General features: G+C 41.8%; 1 protein-coding gene across 2 annotated transcripts in view; it reads left to right on the forward strand.

Moving 5' to 3' along the window:
* znf592 (zinc finger protein 592) overlaps positions 1-20,553 on the forward strand; it is a 194,259-nt gene that overhangs the window by 134,353 nt on the left and 39,353 nt on the right. For both annotated transcript variants that reach the window (XM_070865106.1, XM_070865107.1), the window contains exons 4-6: positions 2,452-2,630; positions 6,285-6,461; positions 15,585-15,747. In XM_070865106.1, the coding sequence (XP_070721207.1) occupies positions 2,452-2,630; positions 6,285-6,461; positions 15,585-15,747 (519 nt within the window). The remainder of the gene's footprint in view (positions 1-2,451; positions 2,631-6,284; positions 6,462-15,584; positions 15,748-20,553) is intronic.

The following is a 20,553-nucleotide window of genomic DNA, read 5'->3' on the forward strand; positions in this document are numbered from 1 at the left end:
CCCCAATCTCCTTTCACCCCCCCCCCCCAATCTCCTTTTCACCCCCCCCCCAATCTCCTTTCACCCCCCCCATCTCCTTTCACCCCCCCCCAATCTCCTTTCACATCCCCCCCCATCTCCTTTCTCCCCGTCCCTCCCCCATCTCCCCCCCATCTCCTTTCTCCCCCATCCTCCCCATCCCTTTCTCCCTCCTCCCCATCCTCCCCCATCCCTCCCCCTTCTCTCCCTCTACCCCCCCTCCTCCCCCCTCTCCCTCTACCCCCCCTCCTCCCCCTCCCCTCACTGTTAGAAACACAGACACTGACAGACAGAGAATGAGAGACACACACAGACAGACAGAGAAGATAGAGACACTGACAGAGACACACTGGGGGGGAGGGGCATCCCAGCACGCTGTTGGAGGGCTCCCGGTGCTGCAGTCGGTAAGTAGAAAATGTTTTACCTATTGATTTTAAAAAAAAATTATTTCTTATTAATTATTTTTTGATTGATTTATTGATGTATTATCATTTATTATTGATGATGGCTCTTTATTTGTAAAACTGAAGTGTTTAATGTTGGTAAACTTCCCTTTAAACCCCCCCCCCCCCATTCCCTACGCCTGATTTGTAACCGACGCCTGATTTTCTAAAGTGTAGGCAAGTTTTTCGAGCGTACAAAAATCTTTACTTACTCCATTCTAAGTTAGTTTGGAGTAAGTTTTCACTGACGGAAACTTTGAAAACAGGCCGGACACGCCCCCTTTTGAAAAAAAAATTCTGTTCCAAAGTGAAACTGTTCTAACTGACTAGAACTGGAGCAAACTAAATGACGAGAATTCCGATTTCTAAGATACTCCGTTCTACACCAGTTGCTCCTAAAAATCAGGAGCAAATCATGTGGAAACTTGGGGCCTCTGTACTGTGGACTAACTCTGGTCGTCTCCAATTTGCTTTTGTTCACCGTTCTTTCCTGCCGAGTCACTCAGTGTATTGGGGTGTCTGCTACTTTCTGCTGTGCCTCAGAAAGGGAGATGCTGTAACCATTTAAACTGTTCTGCACAAAACAGAAACCGCTTCTCTTTCAGACACTTTGGCACAATCAAGGGATATTTTTCTGCAGAGTAGGATTAATTGGATGCTGTAACACTACTTACTATTTCACTTTCAAATATCCGATTTTATTTTGTATTTTTTCAGTTCTGATTTAGTCGTATTTTCTTTAGTGCGGGGCACACTGAAGCTGCAAACCTTCATTGTAAGGCTTTACGAAAAAATACCTCCAGTTTGGCCATATTGTTAAGTGTGTACATTCGATTAGCTTAATGGAACCATGAGCTGGCCACATGGCCATGACGTAGAGCATTGAGTAGCTGTGGAAAAAGAAAGACTTTTATATAGCGCCTTTCATGACCACCGGACATCTCAAGTTGCTTTACAGCCAATGAAGTACTTTTGGAGTGTAGTCGCTGTTGTAATGTAGGAAACGTGGCAGCCAATTTGCGCACAGCAAGCTCGCACAAACAGCCATGTGATAATGACCAGATAAACTGTTGTTGATTGAGGGGTAAATATTGGCCAGGACACCAGGGATAACTTCCCTGCTCTTCTTCGAAATAGTGCCGTGGGATCTTTTACATCCACCTGAGAGAGCAGATAGGGTCTCGGTTTAACGTCTCATCCAGGAGCAGCAAAGGAGGCAACTTTGACCTGTGGTCACACCTCTTGACAGCTGTAAACTAAAACAGTCCCGCTACTGCATCTCTATACCTAAGCGGAATTTGAGGCAACTGTTGCACTCCAGTTTAAGATTATTATGGGAAATATTATTGAATAAACACTCGCCAACATTAATTTGTTGACCAGTAAGGAGAGACTGTTTTGATTCATTCTGTAACGCGTTTTGTTCTCTTGACAGTTGAGACTTTTGAGTTTGTTTCTTTTGTCACCTTTCTGTTACCAAGAATGCAGAATTTACCTTTAGAATACCTGTATTACCTCTTTGGCTCTTTGGCCCTATTGTTTTACCTTGACCAAGATTTAAAAATTCATTTTGTAATGCAAAGACCTTGTACATATGCTTAGAATTTACTTATTAATGCGCATTCGTTGATTATTACTTGCTCTGTTCTGTTGGTACAAATCTCGTACAAGGATGATGATAAATACAGAAACACCATATATGCAGGGGAAAAAAGGAGCGCAAAGGAGTACTTGGTAGGGCCTGAAGGGTGCATCTTGGGATATTCTAGTCATATATTTCAATCTTACGACCCATAAGAACCTTTGTTGCCTGTGAGCTGAGCATGTCCATTGGTAGATTAATTTCTAAATTAGCACATTTCCTAAACGTGTACGGAGACTGATCGAGTTATGATTCAGTTTGTTTGGGACCGAATACGCCTGTGAAAGTGATACGCATTTGTGGAATATTTTTACAATTGCATTTCTTCTCTTTTTTTTTCTTTCTAAGACTTGTCGGGTCTGCCAGATGATGCTGCCCAATAAATGCAGTCACGCTGCTCATCTCCGTATTCATGCACACAAGTCCCCTTACTGCTGCCCGGAGTGTGGTGCCGTATGTCGTTCAGCTTATTTCCAAACTCACATCAAGGAGAACTGCCTGCACTATGCACGAACAGTAGTGTATCGGTCAGTATGAAAAGAGTATTCTCACTCTGAATAATAGTTTTCTGAAAATAACCTTTAAATTCCCACTCCAAAACATTTAATATTTTTAGACTGCAGAATTGAAGGAAAGAAAGCACGGTTTGCTATTCCACATCTTTACTCTCTTCCTGCAGAAAGATTAAAAGTCAATAGTAATCCTTTTCTAATAAGGAAAATGACTTTGCCAGTCCTAACCAATTTCTAATACACTCCAGTGTGCAGATCATTGAATATGCAGAGGTAGGGACAGAGTAAAACAGGAGAATTAGAATTTGATAGTTTTGGGTTTCTGGAACCTCATCTCTTATCACTCAAAGAGAACCAAGTTACCAGCATTGGCGGATGTATCAACACAACGTGAGACAGTATCATTCAACATGTTATTTCTACACTGTTGTCTGTGAGAAGTGCAGAGTTTTAAAGTAAGGTACTCTTCTCCGCTAGGCAGGGGAATTGGTAAGCAAGTTGCACTAGGCAACAATTCACAATGCACCACTCCAGTACATTCTCTAATAGCTGGTAACAAACAGAGAGAGGCCTGAAAGTAGAATCCCTTTCCATCCTTTTGACTTCCTTCTTGTCAGATTGTGGTAAGCGATGGGGTTGAGATGGGTTCAATATGATGTGCCTGATGCTTGAAGATTGAAACGAAGCAGACGCAGGAATCCAATATCTGAACTTAGCGGTCTGCAGTACTGAATTGATGCTCCACCCTGGCTCGTTATGGGGCATGGAGGGGTAGACATGCCAATGAAAACTGAACTCCAGATAATCATAAGAACATAAGAATTAGGAACAGGAGTAGGCCATCTAGCCCCTCGAGCCTGCTCCGCCATTCAACAAGATCATGGCTGATCTGGCCGTGGACTCAGCTCCACTTACCCACCCGCTCCCGTAACCCTTAATTCCCTAATTGGTTAAAAATCTATCTATCTGTGACTTGAATACATTCAATGAGCTAGCCTCAACTGCTTCCTTGGGCAGAGAATTCCACAGATTCACAACCCTCTGGGAGAAGAAATTCCTTCTCAACTCGGTTTTAAATTGGCTCCCCGTATTTTGAGGCTGTGCCCCCGAGTTCTAGTCTCCCCGACCAATGGAAACAACCTCTCTGCCTCTATCTTGTCTATCCCTTTCATGATTTTAAATGTTTCTATAAGATCACACCTCATCCTTCTGAAATCCAATGAGTAAAGACCCAGTCTACTCAATCTATCATCATAAGGTAACCCCCTCATCTCCGGAATCAGCCTAGTGAATCGTCTCTGTACCCCCTCCAAAGCCAGTATATCCTTCCTTAAGTAAGGTGACCAAAACTGCACGCAGTACTCCAGGTGCGGCTTCACCAATACCCTGTATAGTTGCAGCAGGACCCCCTTGCTTTTGTACTCCATCCCTCTCGCAATGAAGGCCAACATTCCATTCGCCTTCCTGATTACCTGCTGCACCTGCAAACTAACTTTTTGGGATTCATGCACAAGGATTCTAAAAGAGTTTCATGCACAAGGACCCCCAGGTCCCTCTGCACCGCAGCATGTTGTAATTTCTCCCCATTCAAATAACATTCCCTTTTACTGTTTTTTTTTCCCAAGGTGGATGACCTCACATTTTCCGACATTGTATTCCATCTGCCAAACGTTAACCTATCTAAATCTCTTTGCAGCCTCTCTGTGTCCTCTACACCACCCGCTTTCCCACTAATCTTTGTGCCATCTGCAAATTTTGTTGCACTACACTCTGTCCCCTCTTCCAGGTCATCTAGGTATATTGTAAACAGTTGTGGTCCCAGCACCAATCCCTGTGGCACACCACTAACCACCGATTTCCAACCTGAAAAGGACCCATTTATCCCGACTCTCTGCTTTCTGTTCGCCAGCCAATTTTCTATCCATGCTAATACATTTTCTCTGACTCCGCGTACCTTTATCTTCTGCAATAACCTTTTGTGTGGCACCTTATCGAATGCCTTTTGGAAATCTAAATACACCACATCCATCGGTACACCTCTATCCACCATGCTCGTTATATCTTCAAAGAATTCCAGTAAATTAGTTAAACATGATTTTCCCTTCATGAATCCATGTTGCGTCTGCTTGATTGCACTATTCCTATCTAGATGTCCCGCTATTTCTTCCTTAATGATAGTTTCAAGCATTTTCCCCACTACAGTCCTCAGGTCCTGGCTGCAAGCATTAATCCACACGGCTTTAACAGGTTAAGCTGCAGTAGTTCCCTTGCATATTGTTGGAGGTTGCTAAGCTTTGACTGTACCAACATGCATCTAAACTCTCTAGGCTTAGACAAGCAAGGTACCACCCTCTTGGAAAGGTAGTGTGCTCAACATATCATGAAAACAGAAGCTCCGCCTCCTCAGTACTTCTCAGTAGCTCAGTGTAATGTATTTGCTTCATGGGTTCTTTGCTTAAGAATTCATAGCAACACATTGCTATTAAGACCTAGTTGGTTTATTAGCAAAGGTTTAACAATCACACTACACATTACCACTTCATCCACCAGGCTCACAACCACCTGCCTCATGGATCCCCTGAACCCAACTGACTGGGGTTTTATTGAGTCTTGTCAACATCACGTGACTACTCCCAACTCAACAGCTCCACAAACCTGTGAGCATATTCACAGATGCATACATTACACTCAGTTTGGAGACTCTTAAGCGTGGTGATGGATATCTGCATGTGTCAATAGCAAAATAAAATTCTTCACTTAAGGAGGAGAGAGGAAAATTATTGTTTAAATGAGACAAAAAAAGTCTTACACAACAACTTTTATATCTATACAACGTGTAATGGGGCGCTGATTATTCTGTAGACTCTGTAGAATGAGCCAGGAATGTAGCTTCAATGTATTAAATGGTAATGCTAACCTGAGTGTCAATGTTGGGCAGGTTCAAAAGTGAGACCTGTTTAATGTTTGAGGATCATTAGGCTCTACATCATTTGTTCTCCTAACATAGCCAGTGAAGTATTGTTTAATGTTATTTCTTGGATGTGGATTCCAGAGACTGAAACAGTTGGATATAGGAATTCTGCGGTTGGAATTCTCATGTGCATGATTATGAAATGCCAGCTGCTTCCTCACGGGGCGAAAGCTAAACTGGAAGGCATGTTACAGCCAGCTGCTCTTGTGTCTCCTAGTGGCACATTATAGAAGACCCTTGATTGAAGAGGCCTGAGAGGGCCTTATGCTTGCACTGGAGTCATGTGGGAAACTCTCAGTACTTTGCCATTGCCAGAAAGGCCTTGGAGCAAGGGAGGCCCTACTCCAAAGTTTTCTTGTCTATTTTTTTTAAAAAGAACAAATTTTAAAAAAATTATGTCATGCTTATTATTTTATTCTATATAAAAATGGGGCAAAAAAAACTGCTCACTTTAGATTTTACTTCCTCTAAGTTGCATGTGGTTTCTCTATTTTATATTTTATTCAGAAGTAATTACATGCTTGTGCAATATTGCTTAAACCTGACCCCTACTAAAAGAAGGACGGTAATACAAAGAGAAAACCTAGCTAATGCCATCTGTTCAATTTGAAATGTGGGCTCTTAATTGTGAAATGGTCAAAGTATTTGTGGAACTCCATGCTGTACCTCTTACATTTTATTCTTTCCCCTCCACACAGGTGTATGCACTGTGGGGTCATCTTTAATGATCTGAACACGCTCAAGACTCACATCCAAGGTGTCCACTGTGAATTTTTCCATAAGTGCACGATTTGTCCGATGGCCTTCAAGTCAGCCCAAAGCGCCAGCTCTCATTACAGCTCTCAGCATCCGTTAGTTAAACACCGGCCACCTGAGTAAGTTTGGCATCCTCACATCATCGTATCTGAATTACTGATGGGCACAGCTAGATAAACCTGTAAAATCTTTGGTCAGCTTGAGCAGGCCATTTAACAGTTAAAGGAATACAGTACTTGACAGGAATGGGGTGATTTAGCATTTGGCACTCGAATGAATTATAATGACCTGATTTATTAGTGTGAAACATGGTATCACATCCACCACTGTTAGACATCCAATTTATGGAGCTGAGAAAATGGGTTGAGCATGGTGAAAGTTGCATTAAAATTGAACTCTGTCCTGATTGCAGTAATGAATGTTGATCCCACTGCATCTGATGATTCTGTTGAGAGCAACTCACAGTCTGGGCAAAAGTTGCTGTCATCTCGAGCTCTGATTCTTGATGGGCTGGATTGTGCTGCTTGAGCCAACTTAGCATTCTCAATCAGTCAGCCTAGAGTGCATTCATGCTGCAGACTTCGCATTAGTGTGAAGATGAAACTGCTAAACTTGTGGAGTGTAAAGCAGACACCAAGGTCTGAACTAACTCCAATGTGAAGAGGAGTGACTGCCTCCTCCAGTGGATTTTTGATGCTCTTTTCTCTGGTCTGGATTCATTATGTGTTTAAATTAACTTCATCGTCCATGCAAAGCTATAAGAAATAGGAACAGGAGTAGGCCAAACGACCCCTCGAGCCTGCTCCGCCATTCAATATGATCATGGCTGATCTGATCATGGACTCAGCTCCACTTTCCCGCCCGCTCCCCATAACCTCTTATCCCCTTATCATTCAAGAAACTGTCTATTTCTGTCTTAAATTTATTCAATGTCCCAGCTTCCACAGCTCTGAGGCAGCGAATTCCACAGATTTACAACCCTCTGACAGAAGAAATTTTTCCTCATCTCAGCTTTAAAGATCGTGCCCTCTAGTTCTAGTCTCCCCCATCAGTGGAAACATTCTCTCTGCATCCACCTTGTCAAGCCCCCTCATAATCTTAGAAGTTTCAATAAGATCACCTCTCATTCTTCTGAATTCCAATGAGTAGAGACCCAACCTACTCAACCTTTCCTCATCGGTCAACCCCCTCATCCCCGGAATCAACCTAGTGAACCTTCTCTGAACTGCCTCCGAAGCAAGTATATCCTTTCTTAAATATGGAAACCAAATCTGCGTGCAGTATTCCAGGTGTGTCCTCACCAATACTCTATAGCTGCCGAAAGACTTCCCTACTTTCATACTCCATCCCCTTTGCAATAAAGGCCAAGATTCCATTGGCCTTCCTGATCATTTGCTGTACCTGCATACTAACCTTTTGTGTTTCATGCACAAGTACCCCCAAGTCCCACTGTACTGCAGCACTTTGCAAAGAATTCCAACAAATTTGTCAATGTGCGAATGTACTCATCGATGTGGTTTGCTTAGCTCGCCCCAATCCACTGCCACTGTGACTTTTTACAATTTATGCTCAGAATGTGGACGTCACTGGCAAGGCCAGCATTTCTTGCTCGTCCCTAATTGCCCTTTAGAAAGTGGTGTTGAGCCACCATCTTGAATACAACTGATTGACACAGGGCAGTTGAGAGTCAATCACATTTCTGTGGGTCTGGAGTCACATATAGGCAAGAGCAGGTAAAGACAGCAGGTTTCCTTCCCGAAAGGACATCGATTGACCAGATGGATTTTTACGACAATCTCGTAGTTTCTTAGTCACCATTACTGATGCTTTTTATTCTAGATTTATTTAATTAACTGAATTTAAATTCCCCAGCTGTTGTGGTGGGATTTGAACTCCTGTCTCCAGATCATTAGTCCGGGCCTCTGGATTACTGGTCCAGTAACATAACCACTATGATACTGTACTCCAATATTTTCCGACAAACCTAATCGCACAATTTGAAGAGCTTCTGTTTCTAAATACTTTTTTCAATCACTCTCCCTTGGGCACCAGTTCCTATTATATTATTGTTGCTGCTATATTATTGTGTGGTGGGGGTGAGGGCAGGGGGGCATATCTTCCATTTCTTTTTGAGTGGCTCTAACCTTCCACAAGCTACAGCTCAAATGTTTCTGGGCATCAATTAATTCACTAAAAATACGCATCTCACTCTCAAACATATTTAATTAGCAAGGCTGCAGTGAATCTCAAAATAAATCAGATAGCAAGAAACAAGAATCCAAATGTTCAGCTACAGTTTTGAGATACAACTGTGTGGTGATGTTTTTAAAAACAAGAAGATATTCAAGAAATTCGAATGGGAAAGATTGAGAGGGGACTGGTTATGTGGGAAAAAAACATTCTCCTTTGAGTCTGTTGTGAACATCTAGAAGCCGTTCTTTAAATTGCTCATATGATAACACTCCAGTGTGTGTCCAATTCTGGGCACAGCACTTTAGGAAGGATGTAAAGACCTTAGCGAGGGTGCAGAAAAGATTTCCGAGAATGGTTCCATGGATGAGGGACTTCAGTTGTGTGGATAGACTAGAGAAGCTGGGATTGTTCTCCTTGGAGCAGAGAAGGTCAAGAGGAGGAAACTTTGGGCTCAAAATTGCCCAGGGTCTGCTCTTTTTTTTTTGGAGCAACTTGATTTTTCTGGTGTATCTTAAAAATCCCCATTTTACACATTCAATTTGCGCCAGTGTAAGTGAGTTAGTTAGGATTTTTTTTTAGTTTAGTTTTTTTTCAAAAGGGGGCGTTACCAGCCACCTACACCTATTTAAGCCAGTTTGGACAGCTAATAGTTACTCCAAACTAACTTAGGCCAGCGTGTGTGGCCACTTGTGGCCGCACAGAAAACCCTTGCGGAGAGTTAAGAAATCAGCGCAGGTAAGTACTAATAACTTGACTAAAGAATGTGAATAGGATCAAACAGCTATACAGGACATCATATGACAAACTTCGCAAAGTTAATTTACTATACAACAGAAGCATTCATTGAAGCTTAAACTACAAAAATAAAAGTAGTAAAGAAACAAAACATATTTACATAATTTTTTCAAAATATCCAAATAAAAAATAGAAGCACCTCCTGCTCGTAATTCTTATGTTCTTATGTAGGAAAGTATTTTCTTCTTCAACAGGGTTAAGGAATGTCTTGAGTAAGCTCATTAAAATTACTGGCTACACAGTTATCCCCCCCGCCCCCGGCAGATCAAATTTTGATGGATTTCAAAATAGACAATTCTACCTGAACCTTTGCATGGCAATGTCCTCAAGTCTTCAAGGTGTGTGTAGAATATTGACAAAGAGGCAATAATGCAGGCAACCAACAAAAGAACCAAGTGCTTTAGAAGAAGGCGGCAGGCTTCTCGGCCCGGGATAGGGGCGGGACGCACACAGGCTGGGGCCAGGAGCTACTGCATATGCGTGCATACTCCATTGCGCATGTGCACAGCTGCCGACACTGTTTCTGGCGCGGGGCCCTAGTTCCGCCCCCCCCCCCCAATCGACTGGCCACACCGCGCCAAGCCCCGGGAGAGGCAACATAGCGGCCAGAATCTGGGGAAATTTTCTAGGCACGTTTCCGGCCCCACAAAGTCGGCACAGCTCTGGTGAGCGTGCCGAAAAAACGGGGCGGCCAAATTTGAGCCCTAAGAAACTACCAGATTGTCGTAAAAATCATGATGGGTCTAGACAGGTAGATGGGGAGAAACTGTTCCTATTGGCGGAGAGGTCGAGAACCCGAGGACACAGATTTAAGGTAATTGACAAAAGAACCAAAGGCGACATCAGGAAAAAAAAAAAATGACCATAGCGAGTGGTTAAGATCTGGAATGCATTGCCCGAGAGGGTGGTGGAGGCAGCCTCAATCGTGGCTTTCAAAAGGGAATTGGCTAACTACCTGATAGGAAAAAAAAGTTGCAGGGGGCTATGGAGAAAGAGCGGGGAAGTGGGGCTGGCTGCAGTGATCTCCCTCTGTGCTGTAACCATTCTATGATTCTATAGTTTGTACAAAAACCTCTATTTAAAAAATACAGGCAGTGGTGAAAAGCATTTTGCAGTATTTCTGCTGGCACCGTGGGTTGCTTTACTCCACTTTGCCCCTCTCCCTTCCCTCCAGCCATACACAGGTCAGACGAAAATTAAATGCAGTATTCAGGGAGTTAGATTTGTAAGTCAGAACTGTAAACTATTCCATGTCTGTTTTGCACATTTGCAGAGTGCAACAAACACAAGTGTGAAATGATAGATTAAAAATTATTTATTTAATTTGCACAGGACGTTTTGTTTTTCCAGGTAATTGAGCTTTGTTACATGGCCAGTATTTCCTGCTTCTTATTTAAAAAAAAAACAGATGTCTAGAAGCCCAGAATCTTTGTTCCAAGATTTGTTATGATGTATTCCGATAGAACCAAATATCAAGTCACGTAAATAGCCTAGAATATTTTTCCTTTCTGTCTCTTTTTTTCTCTCTCCTAATCCAATTGTTATTTCCCTCTCCCTATTCTCATTTTGTAATTGATTTGACATTGAATTCACCCACCGTGAGGTGACCCACTCCAGCTAATTTGGCTCCTTGTATTACTGGCAATTTATTAATACATTAAGAGTTTTATTTTACTTTACACCGAATAAAACACTTAGCTTTCTTTTCCCAACTTCGTGGGTGCAGAACTCAAGTGAGAAACATCCCTTTGTTGCCACTTGCCAGTAATGCTATGATATCAAAATGTAGTGCTCTATTTTAAAAAGCTTTACGGCCCCAATCCCATCACAAGACCTGAAAATTGATGCTAGATATCTGACTAACGGGGAAAAAAAAGTTGTTATATATGCAGACTATAGATATACTCTCTGTGTAGTCACTGTATAGTTGCATAAGATGGAAACTTGTTTACCTGATGTACTATCAATAAGGTTTAATAAGAACATAAGAATTAGGAACAGGAGTAGGCCATCTAGCCCCTCGAGTCTGCTCCGCCATTCAATCAGATCATGGCTGATTCGGTCGTGGACTCAGCTCCACTTACCTGCCCTCTCCCTTAATTCCCTTATTGCTTAAAAATCTATCTATCTTTGACTTGAAAACATTCAATGAGCCAGCCTCAACTGCTTCCTTGGGCAGAGAATTCCACAGATTCACAACCCTCTGGGAGAAGAAATTCTTTCTCAACTCGGTTTTAAATTGGCTCCTCCGTATTTTGAGGCTGTGCCCCCTAGTTCTAGTCTCCCCCACCAATGGAAACAACCTCTCTGCCTCTATCTTGTCTATCCCTTTCATGATTTTAAATGTTTCTATAAGATCACCCCTCATCCTTCTGAACTCCAACGAGTAAAGACCCAGTCTACTCAATCTATCATCATAAGGTAACCCCCTCATTTCTGGAATCAGCCTAGTGAATCGTCTCTGTACCCCTTCCAAAGCTAGTATATCCTTCCTTAAGTAAGGTGACCAAAACTGCACGCAGTACTCCAGGTGCGGCCTTACCACTACCTTATACAGTTGCAGCAACACCTCCCTGCTTTTGTACTCCATCCCTTTCGCAATGAAGGCCAACATTCCATTTGCCTTCCTGATTACCTGCTGCACCTGCAAACTAACCTTTTGGGATTCATGCACAAGGGCCCCCAGGTCCCTCTGCACCACAGCATGTTGTAATTTCTCCCCATTCAAATAATATTCCCTTTTACTGTTGTTTTTTTCCCAAGGTGGATGACCTCACACTTTCCGACATTGTATTCCATCTGCCAAACCTTGGCCCATTCGCTTAACCTATCCAAATCTCCTTGCAGCCTCTGAGTCCTCTACACAATCCGCTTTCCCACTAATCTTTGTGTCATCTGCAAATTTTGTTGCACTACACTCTGTCCCCTCTTCTAGGTCATCTATGTATATTGTAAACAGTTGTGGTCCCACCCAGTACTGATCCCTGTGGCACACCACTAACCACTGATTTCCAACCGGAAAAGGACCCATTTATCCCGACTCTCTGCTTTCTGTTCGCCAGCCAATTCTCTATACACTGTGTATATACTATGCTGGCACCACTAGAGGGTGCAACTGGTGGAGACCAGGGTTTCCTGCCCTGGTGGCAGGGGCTGTATAAAAAGGGTAGCCACCATATGGTTGCCTCACTCTGGAGTTACAAATAAAGGACCACGGTCACTACAGTTTGAGTACAACACATTGCCTCGTGGAGTCATTCATAAATACATTATAGACATAACAAAAGTATTGTAAAATCATTTGCAAATGAGAAACTGAAATTGAGTTAATCTCACTATTCATCTACTCATACTTGTATTCCAATAACTTTTCAACGTGTTTTTGCCAGTCCTGTTAAATGCCATATTTGAACAGTCGTGCATAAACAACTCATGTACTGCAAGAATAGAGAAATTTTCTCGTGAATTCACAGCAGATTACAAGGCATATTCATGCTGATGCAGGTCCCTCAATCCAGTTATCTGATGTGCCAACATGGCTTAAGGCTGTAGATAAGCAAGGAGCCAACTGAGAGTTGGAAAATCTTCTGCTAGCCAGAAAAATTAAACTAACCAAATTCCCAGCTGCCGAAAGATTCTCTAAGCTCCAGACTTCTCTGGGTAACGTGCCAGGTAATTTGTGGAAAATTAATGTTTCCAAGTCCAAATGCAACACACTGCAGGTATCTTAGTAACCATTGGTGAGCATCTTGGCTTAGGTGATTATCTCTCGCTGTTTCTTTAGCTGAATGTTATTTTTCTCGCTTCTTCCCTCGTCTACAAATTCTGATTCTTTTGGCTTGGTGCCACTTTGTTTTAATACACGTTACTGTTATTTGTGTTGCCACATTTTTTACATACCAAGTTCATCCGTGCTTGCAATACACTGCACTCCAATGCAAGTATTTGCCGCAAACTTAGAAAATACTGCTGTGAATGCACAGCAAGTCGAAAGCACAAGTTAATACTTTGGGTATAAACCTTTATCAGAACATTGAGTTGTTTTATTCTCTTTATAAATGCTAACCTATTTATGCATTTCCAGCATTTGTTACTTTTACATCACATTTTCAAACTGCATTTTAATTTTATTTTAATTCTAACTTATTTGCCACTCCCTGTAAAGAGGCTGTGCCATCAAAAGCTCCACAAAATCACCAGTGGCTGTTGCTGAAAGGGATCTGCTTCCTCACAGTTATTTTATTCGCCCGTATTTAAAAAAGGAGGTAGACAAAAAGCTAGAAACTATAGACCAGTTAGCCTAACATCTGTGGTTGGGAAAATGTTGGAGTCCATTATTAAAGAAGCAGTAGCAGGACATTTGGAAAAGCAAAATTTGGTCAGGCAGAGTCAGCATGGATTTATGAAGGGGAAGTCACATTTGACAAATTTGCTGGAATTCTTTGAGGATGTAATGAACAGGGTGGACAAAGAGCAACCAGTGGATGTGGTGTATTTGGACTTCCAGAAGGCATTTGACAAGGTGCCACATAAAAGGTTACTGCACAAGATAAAAGCTCAGAGTTGAGGGCAATATATTAGCATGGATAGAGGATTGGCTAACCAACAGAAAACAGAGTCGGGATAAATGGTTCATTCTCGGTTAGCAATCAGTAACTAGTAGGGTGCCGCAGGGATCAGTGCTGGTACCCCAACTAGTTACAATTTATATTAACGGCTTAGAAGAAGGAACTGTGTAATATAGCCAAGTTTTCTGACGATATAAAGATGGGAGGAAAAGCAATGTGTGACGAGGACACAAAAAATCTACAAAAGGACATAGACAGGCTAAGTGAGTGGGCAAAAATTTGGCAGATGGAGTATAATGTTGGAAAGTGTGAGGCAGAAAAAAATCAAAGAGCAAGTTATTATTTAAATGGAGAAAGATAGCAAAGTGCTGCAGTACAGTGGGACCTGGAGGTACTTGTGCATGAAACACAAAAGGATAGTATGCAGGTACAGCAATTGATCAGGAAGACCAATGGAATCTTAGCCTTTATTGCAAAAGGGATGGAGTATAAAAGCAGGGAAGTCTTGCTGCAGCTATAAAGGGTATTGGGGAGGCCACACCTGGAATACTGCGTGCAGTTTTGGTTTCCATATTTACGAAAGGGTATACTTGCTTTCAGAGGTAGTTCAGAGAAGGTTCACTAGGTTGATTCTGGAGATGAAGGGGAATAATCCAAAGAGTCACAACCATGACCGATGACATTATTGTTGTTACCGTGTGTTTATTAACATATATGTAACTGACAGTCCAAAAGAAATTAGAACCGCAATTCATTTTTGAACTTCTTAACACTTTCATTGATAGAAAATTGAATGCGGACAGTCAGTCACAGGTCTGATGCACTTTTTGGTGGCCATCTCAATGACCAGTGCTGTTGCTGCTGCTGTTTTAGCCAACATCATTCCATGATGCATGTGCACATGATTCTTTGACAGTAAATTTCCTCTTATAAGTGATGACCTTTATTGAAAAATGTAGACAATGACACACTGATCATGTTGAGGGAAAGTCCAGTATAAGCCCTGCAAAGACTTTATCATTTAAAAAAAAAACACCTACACTCTTTATGTCAGATTTTTTGTATATAAATAAAAGCTGGCCAAGAATGGAGTGTTCTGATCAAAGTAGTCACACTACCGGGGTTAGACATGGAAATGTGATTTTCTGTTGCTTGGCCTCACACGGTGGGCCTTGGTGCTGTTATTTTTAATTAGTTATCAGAGTGCAATTTTCAAGAACATAAGAAAAGGAGCAGGAGTAGGCCATTTGGCCCCTCGAGCCTGCTCCGCCATTCAATAAGATCATAGCTGATCCGATCTTGGCCTCAACTCCACTTCCCTGCCCACTCCCCGTAACACTTGACTCCCTGCACTTACCCTGTCAAGCCCCCTCAGAATCTTGTACGTTTCAATAAGATCACCTCTCATTCTTCTAAACTCCAATGCATACAGGCCCAACCTGCTCAACTTTTCTTCATAAGACAACCCCTTCATCTCAGGAATCAACCTCATGAACTTTCTCTGAACTGCCTCCGATACAAGTATATCCCTCCTTAAATAACGGGACCAAGAATGTGGAGGACCTTGTCCTAGGGTGTAGCTTTAATTATTCTTTAACCTTTTTATATAAGTGCTCAGAGTTCTATTTGCTGCTTATGTGATGCAAGTGGGTTGGTTGCTGATGTAAAATATTTTTCAACTTACAGAGTCATCTTCAAGTGCTCAATGTGTGAAACTGTATTCAACCAGCGGGCTTTGCTACAGAAACACTTCGAACAGCACAAAAACAAGTTGAGAGAGTGTGTGTACAAGTGTCCTGTGTGCAAACTGCTCTACATGCACAAACAACTGATGATGGAGCACTTCAAGGTAGGTGCAGTGGCTCGAGGTAACTCATGTTTCCCAGGCAAGTTGAGATCATTTACATGGTGACGTTTGTTGTGGTTCGTGGTGTGTATGTGCTAATGAGCTCGCAGGGCGGGAAAGAAAAACATAATGGTCAAGGTGTTGCTACTTTTAGTATTTTATAAACTCATTTTGCAATAAGTGATGATGCCTTGCTTTTTTAAAAAAAACTGGTGGCTTCTATTTTTTTTTAAAAGCTTTCATCCGTTGAAGAGTAACTCATTCCAACCCAACAGAGCTGTGGAACATTTTTTTAATAAGCAGTTGTGCGGGGGTGTTGAATTTAGCTCGACAGTTTCCCGAAAAGTGGTGGCAGTTGTTTGAAGGGAAGAAGGGGATACGATAATATATATTGCCAGGAACGACCAGTGGTACAGGAATATTTTTAAAGACCCAATTAGAGGTAAAGTATATGTCCCGCCAAGCCACAATATGTGACAATGTCAGTACAAAAGCAAAACACTGCGGATGCTGGAATCTGAAATAAAAACAAAAAATGCTGTAAATTTCAGCGCGTCAGTGGAGAGAGAAACAGAGTTAACGTTTCAGGTCGATGACTCTTCGTCAGAACCTGATATGTATGTGACAATGTATTTGGTTTTCACAAAAAATACATAATCGTAGAACATGTCTCCAAAACGTAAGCAAGAATTCTGGTGTCCCATAATAACTGAATTTGTTCATTTTCAGTCACCAAAAAACCGGTGGCTTTGCTGAGAACTACCTGGTCTGTTCATGGCTCCCTGGGTGGCTCAGTGAGTTTGTCCTGTGATTACTAAGCCATACAGCCCAGGAAGATCCTAGGTTTGAAACTTGGTCTATGTTCAGTTAGTTAGTCTTAAAGTCTGCTGACACTGACCGTCCTGGTTCCTGCACATAGAAACATAGAAAATAGGTGCAGGAGTAGGCCATTCGGCCCTTCGAGCCTGCACCACCATTCAATATGATCATGGCTGATCATTCACCTCAGTTCCCCTTTCCTGCTTTCTCTCCATATCCCTTGATCTCTTTAGCCGTAAGGGCCATATCTAACTCCCTCTTGAATATATCCAACGAACTGGCATCAACAACACTCTGCGCTAGAGAATTCCACAGGTTCACAACTCTCTGAGTGAAGAAGTTTCTCCTCATCTCGGTCCTAAATGGCTTACCCCTTATCCTTAGACTGTGTCCCCTGGTTCTGGACTTGCCCAACATCGGGAACATTCTTCCTGCATCTAACGTGTCCGATCCCGTCAGAATTTTCTATGTTTCTATGAGATCTCTCATCCTTCTAAACTCTAGTGAATACAGACCCAGTAAGTCAGGAGTCAATGACTTGAGACAAATGAATATAATGGTTCGGAGGTGAAGCAAAAAAAAACATGAATCTGAGTAACAAACACACAAAGTATTTGTAATCAGTGGCGTGCTGGAAATAATTATCATATATCACGGCTGGCTAGTTCACAGTCTAACATTTGTTGCACATCTTCAATTGAAAAATAAACAAGAGAGGAAGCTTCCAAGAAAGTCAGTTGAAGTTGCATTGTCACATCTGTGGATTAAAAAAAAATTCTGGTGGTATCTCAACAACAACAACTTGTATTTATATAGTGCCTTTAACATAGTGAAATGTCCCAAGATACTTCACAGGAGTATGATTCCACCTTGGGAAAAAAAACAATAAAAGGGAATATTATTTGAATGGGGAGAAATTACAACATGCTGTGGTGCAGAGGGACCTGGGGGTCCTTGTGCATGAAACTCTTTTTGGATAATGTAACATTTCACGCAGCAAGCTCAGTTGACCGCGGCAGGAATCCCAAAAGGTTAGTTTGCAGGTGCAGCAGGTAATCAGGAAGGCGAATGAAATGTTGGCCTTCATTGCGAGAGGGATGGATTACAAAAGCAGGGAGGTCCTGCTGCAACTGTATAGGGTATTGGTGAGGCCGTACCTGGAGTACTGCGTGCAGTTTTGGACACCTTACTTGAGGAAGGATATACTAGCTTTGGAAGGGGTACAGAGATGATTCACTAGGCTGATTCCAGAAATGAGGGGGTTACCTTATGATGATAGATTGAGTAGACTGGGTCTTTACTCGTTGGAGTTCAGAAGGATGAGGGGTGATCTTATAGAAACATTTAAAATCATGAAAGGGATAGACAAGATAGAGGCAGAGAGGTTGTTTCCACTGGTAGGGGAGACTAGAACTAGGGGGCACATCCTCAAAATACGGAGGAGCCAATTTAAAACCGAGTTGAGAAGGAATTTCTTCTCCCAGAGGGTTGTAAATCTGTGGAATTCTCTGCCCAAGGAAGCAGTTGAAGCTAGCTCATTGAATGTTTTCAAGTCAAAGATAGATAGATTTTTAACCAATAAAGGAATTAAGGGTTATGGGGAGCGGGCGGGTAAGTGGAGCTGAGTCCACGGCCAGATCAGCCATGATCTTATTGAATGGCGGAGCAGGCTCGAGGGGCTAGATGGCCTACTCCTGTTCCTAATTCTTATGTTCTTATGCGATTAAAAATTTGAAATTGAGCCGCATAAGTAGAAATTAGCACAGGTGACAAAGAGGTAGGTTTTAAGGAGCGTCTTAAAGGAGAAAAAGAGAGGCAGAGAGGTTTAGGGAGAGAATTCCAGAGCTTGGGACTTAGTCAATGGTTGAACGATTATAATCAGGGATGCTCAAGAGGGCAGAATTAGAGGGGCGCATACATCCTTGGCGGGGGCACGGTTAGAGGGGATTAGAGATAGGGAGGGGCGAGGCCATGGAGGGATTTGAAAATAATAAATCTCTTACTGTAAAATTGCATTAATTGTATGTTATACATCACCTATCTCACCAGACTTAGTGCAGTTAGTACTTTTCCATAGATAACCTTTCTAACAAGCGGAAGAATGATTGCAACACAATATTATCCAACGTCATATTCGATAGGCATCTTGTGCTGTGATTTTTAATGTACTAATGAACATGAGTACTATTTCCATACCCATATATCAACTTGTATATCTACCTATCATCGCTAATAAAATGAAAACAGTAAGGGTCCATGCACTTCCTACAGCACACTTCAGCACTATACTCGGTGGGTGTCACATAATTATAAGCAGAATCCTAGGCATTAAAATCCTTTCAATCACCATATTTGCTTTCATAGTAACTGAAATATTTAATATTGAAATTATGGTTTGAAGATGATGGAAAAAAATGCATAATTCCCAATATGCTCGTTAAAGTTGGTTATAAAATTAACTTTTGCGTCCCAGTACCTTCGTCATTTTTGCTCAGATGTCTCAACCCTTCTGAGAAGCCGAGGGTTTGAATCGATGTTCTTTCCACAAGCTAGCATCTGAAGAGATCTAACAGCTGTAACTTCCAGCAAGCACCGGTGTTTACCATTTCCAACGTGCCACAGTCTGAGTGTGTGCCCTCTGGAGCACGTTCCAGCTTGTGTCGGTACAATTTCTTTTTACAGTGATTATCACCCTTACAAGAAGTGCACATTTGTGGATGTTGGTTGAGGACAAAAATCAGGCTCGGTAATGGTATCCCCTGCAGTCAAATGGCCTGCCAACAGTCACCATCAAAGCTTAAGCAAGAAGTGGAAAAAAACTGATAACTGTGGAAATGTTTCCCTGAAACTGAGTAACAAAATCACACAAAGTTGTTGCAGTCAATTATCTTGGCTTCAATATAACATTAAAATATTGTATCACAGTTCTTCTGATAAGGTGCAAATATATATCATCCTAACCACTGATGTGCCCTCTTCTTCCTCAACATGAACACTGCCACCATTTTCAGTTAAAAGATTAATTGTAAACCTGTGTTCAGTTTTGACAGAAAAACTATCTTCAAGAGCCTTTTCTTACTTTAAACAGTATGTGAAATAATGGGGGGGCGGGTGGGGGTGGAAATGATGTGCAAGTGAGGTGGAGACAGACACATCTATGCAAATTAAGGGGTGATGGGTTCCCTCTGGGACTCTAAGGGAGTGTTTGAGAGATGCAGAATCTGTGAAACAAGCTGGAGAGTGAGCTTTGAACTTTTTCAGATCATTTCACATGTAAAAGCCCTAGCAAACTATGTAATAAAATACATTTTGTCTTATTCAGTCACCATAAATCAGTGGACCTGATAATTATATTTGTGTGTTACAAGGCATAATAGCCTGTTATAGAACATAACCTTTGTTACGGCTTTGCTCATAATAGTGAGTCAGAGGTAAGAGATCACTAGAAACATAATTTATCAAAACACACACTTTTGGATTGACTGCAATTTCAAATCATTACTCAATAGGTAGATGTAAGAATCAGAAGTAGAAACCTAGCGATGAGGAAGTATTGAGCATGTATGTAAACAATAAATCAGATGTGTGGTTAGAACAATTTACCAATAAGAGAAAGGGAGCTAAATAAGCTGCTTTGAATATTTTTTAATAACCTTTCAGCCATCAATTTTGTTTTCTCAGTAACTAAATGATGCAAATAAGATTTGAAACGTAAGTCAAGACATAAAATATTTTCTATTCACGATAACAAGATTAAACTTGTTTTCATTTGATATTGCTCGGAGGCCTCTGCCTCAATGGAAAGCCCAGGGTTTGAGCTCCCGCAGCTTTTATTTACACTGCAGTTAAACACTGCACTGCAATTGTAGTTAATAACTACAATTCCCTGTATGCTGCAGTCTGAGTGTGGAGCAGTCTCCTAGAATCAGTGTGAACCTCTTTAGCAATTGTCTGTGTACAACTCAAAGAATGTGTTTCCTCAGGCCATGG

Source organism: Pristiophorus japonicus, chromosome 21 (genome assembly GCF_044704955.1).
Source record: "Pristiophorus japonicus isolate sPriJap1 chromosome 21, sPriJap1.hap1, whole genome shotgun sequence".
Taxonomy (NCBI): Eukaryota; Metazoa; Chordata; class Chondrichthyes; family Pristiophoridae; genus Pristiophorus; species Pristiophorus japonicus.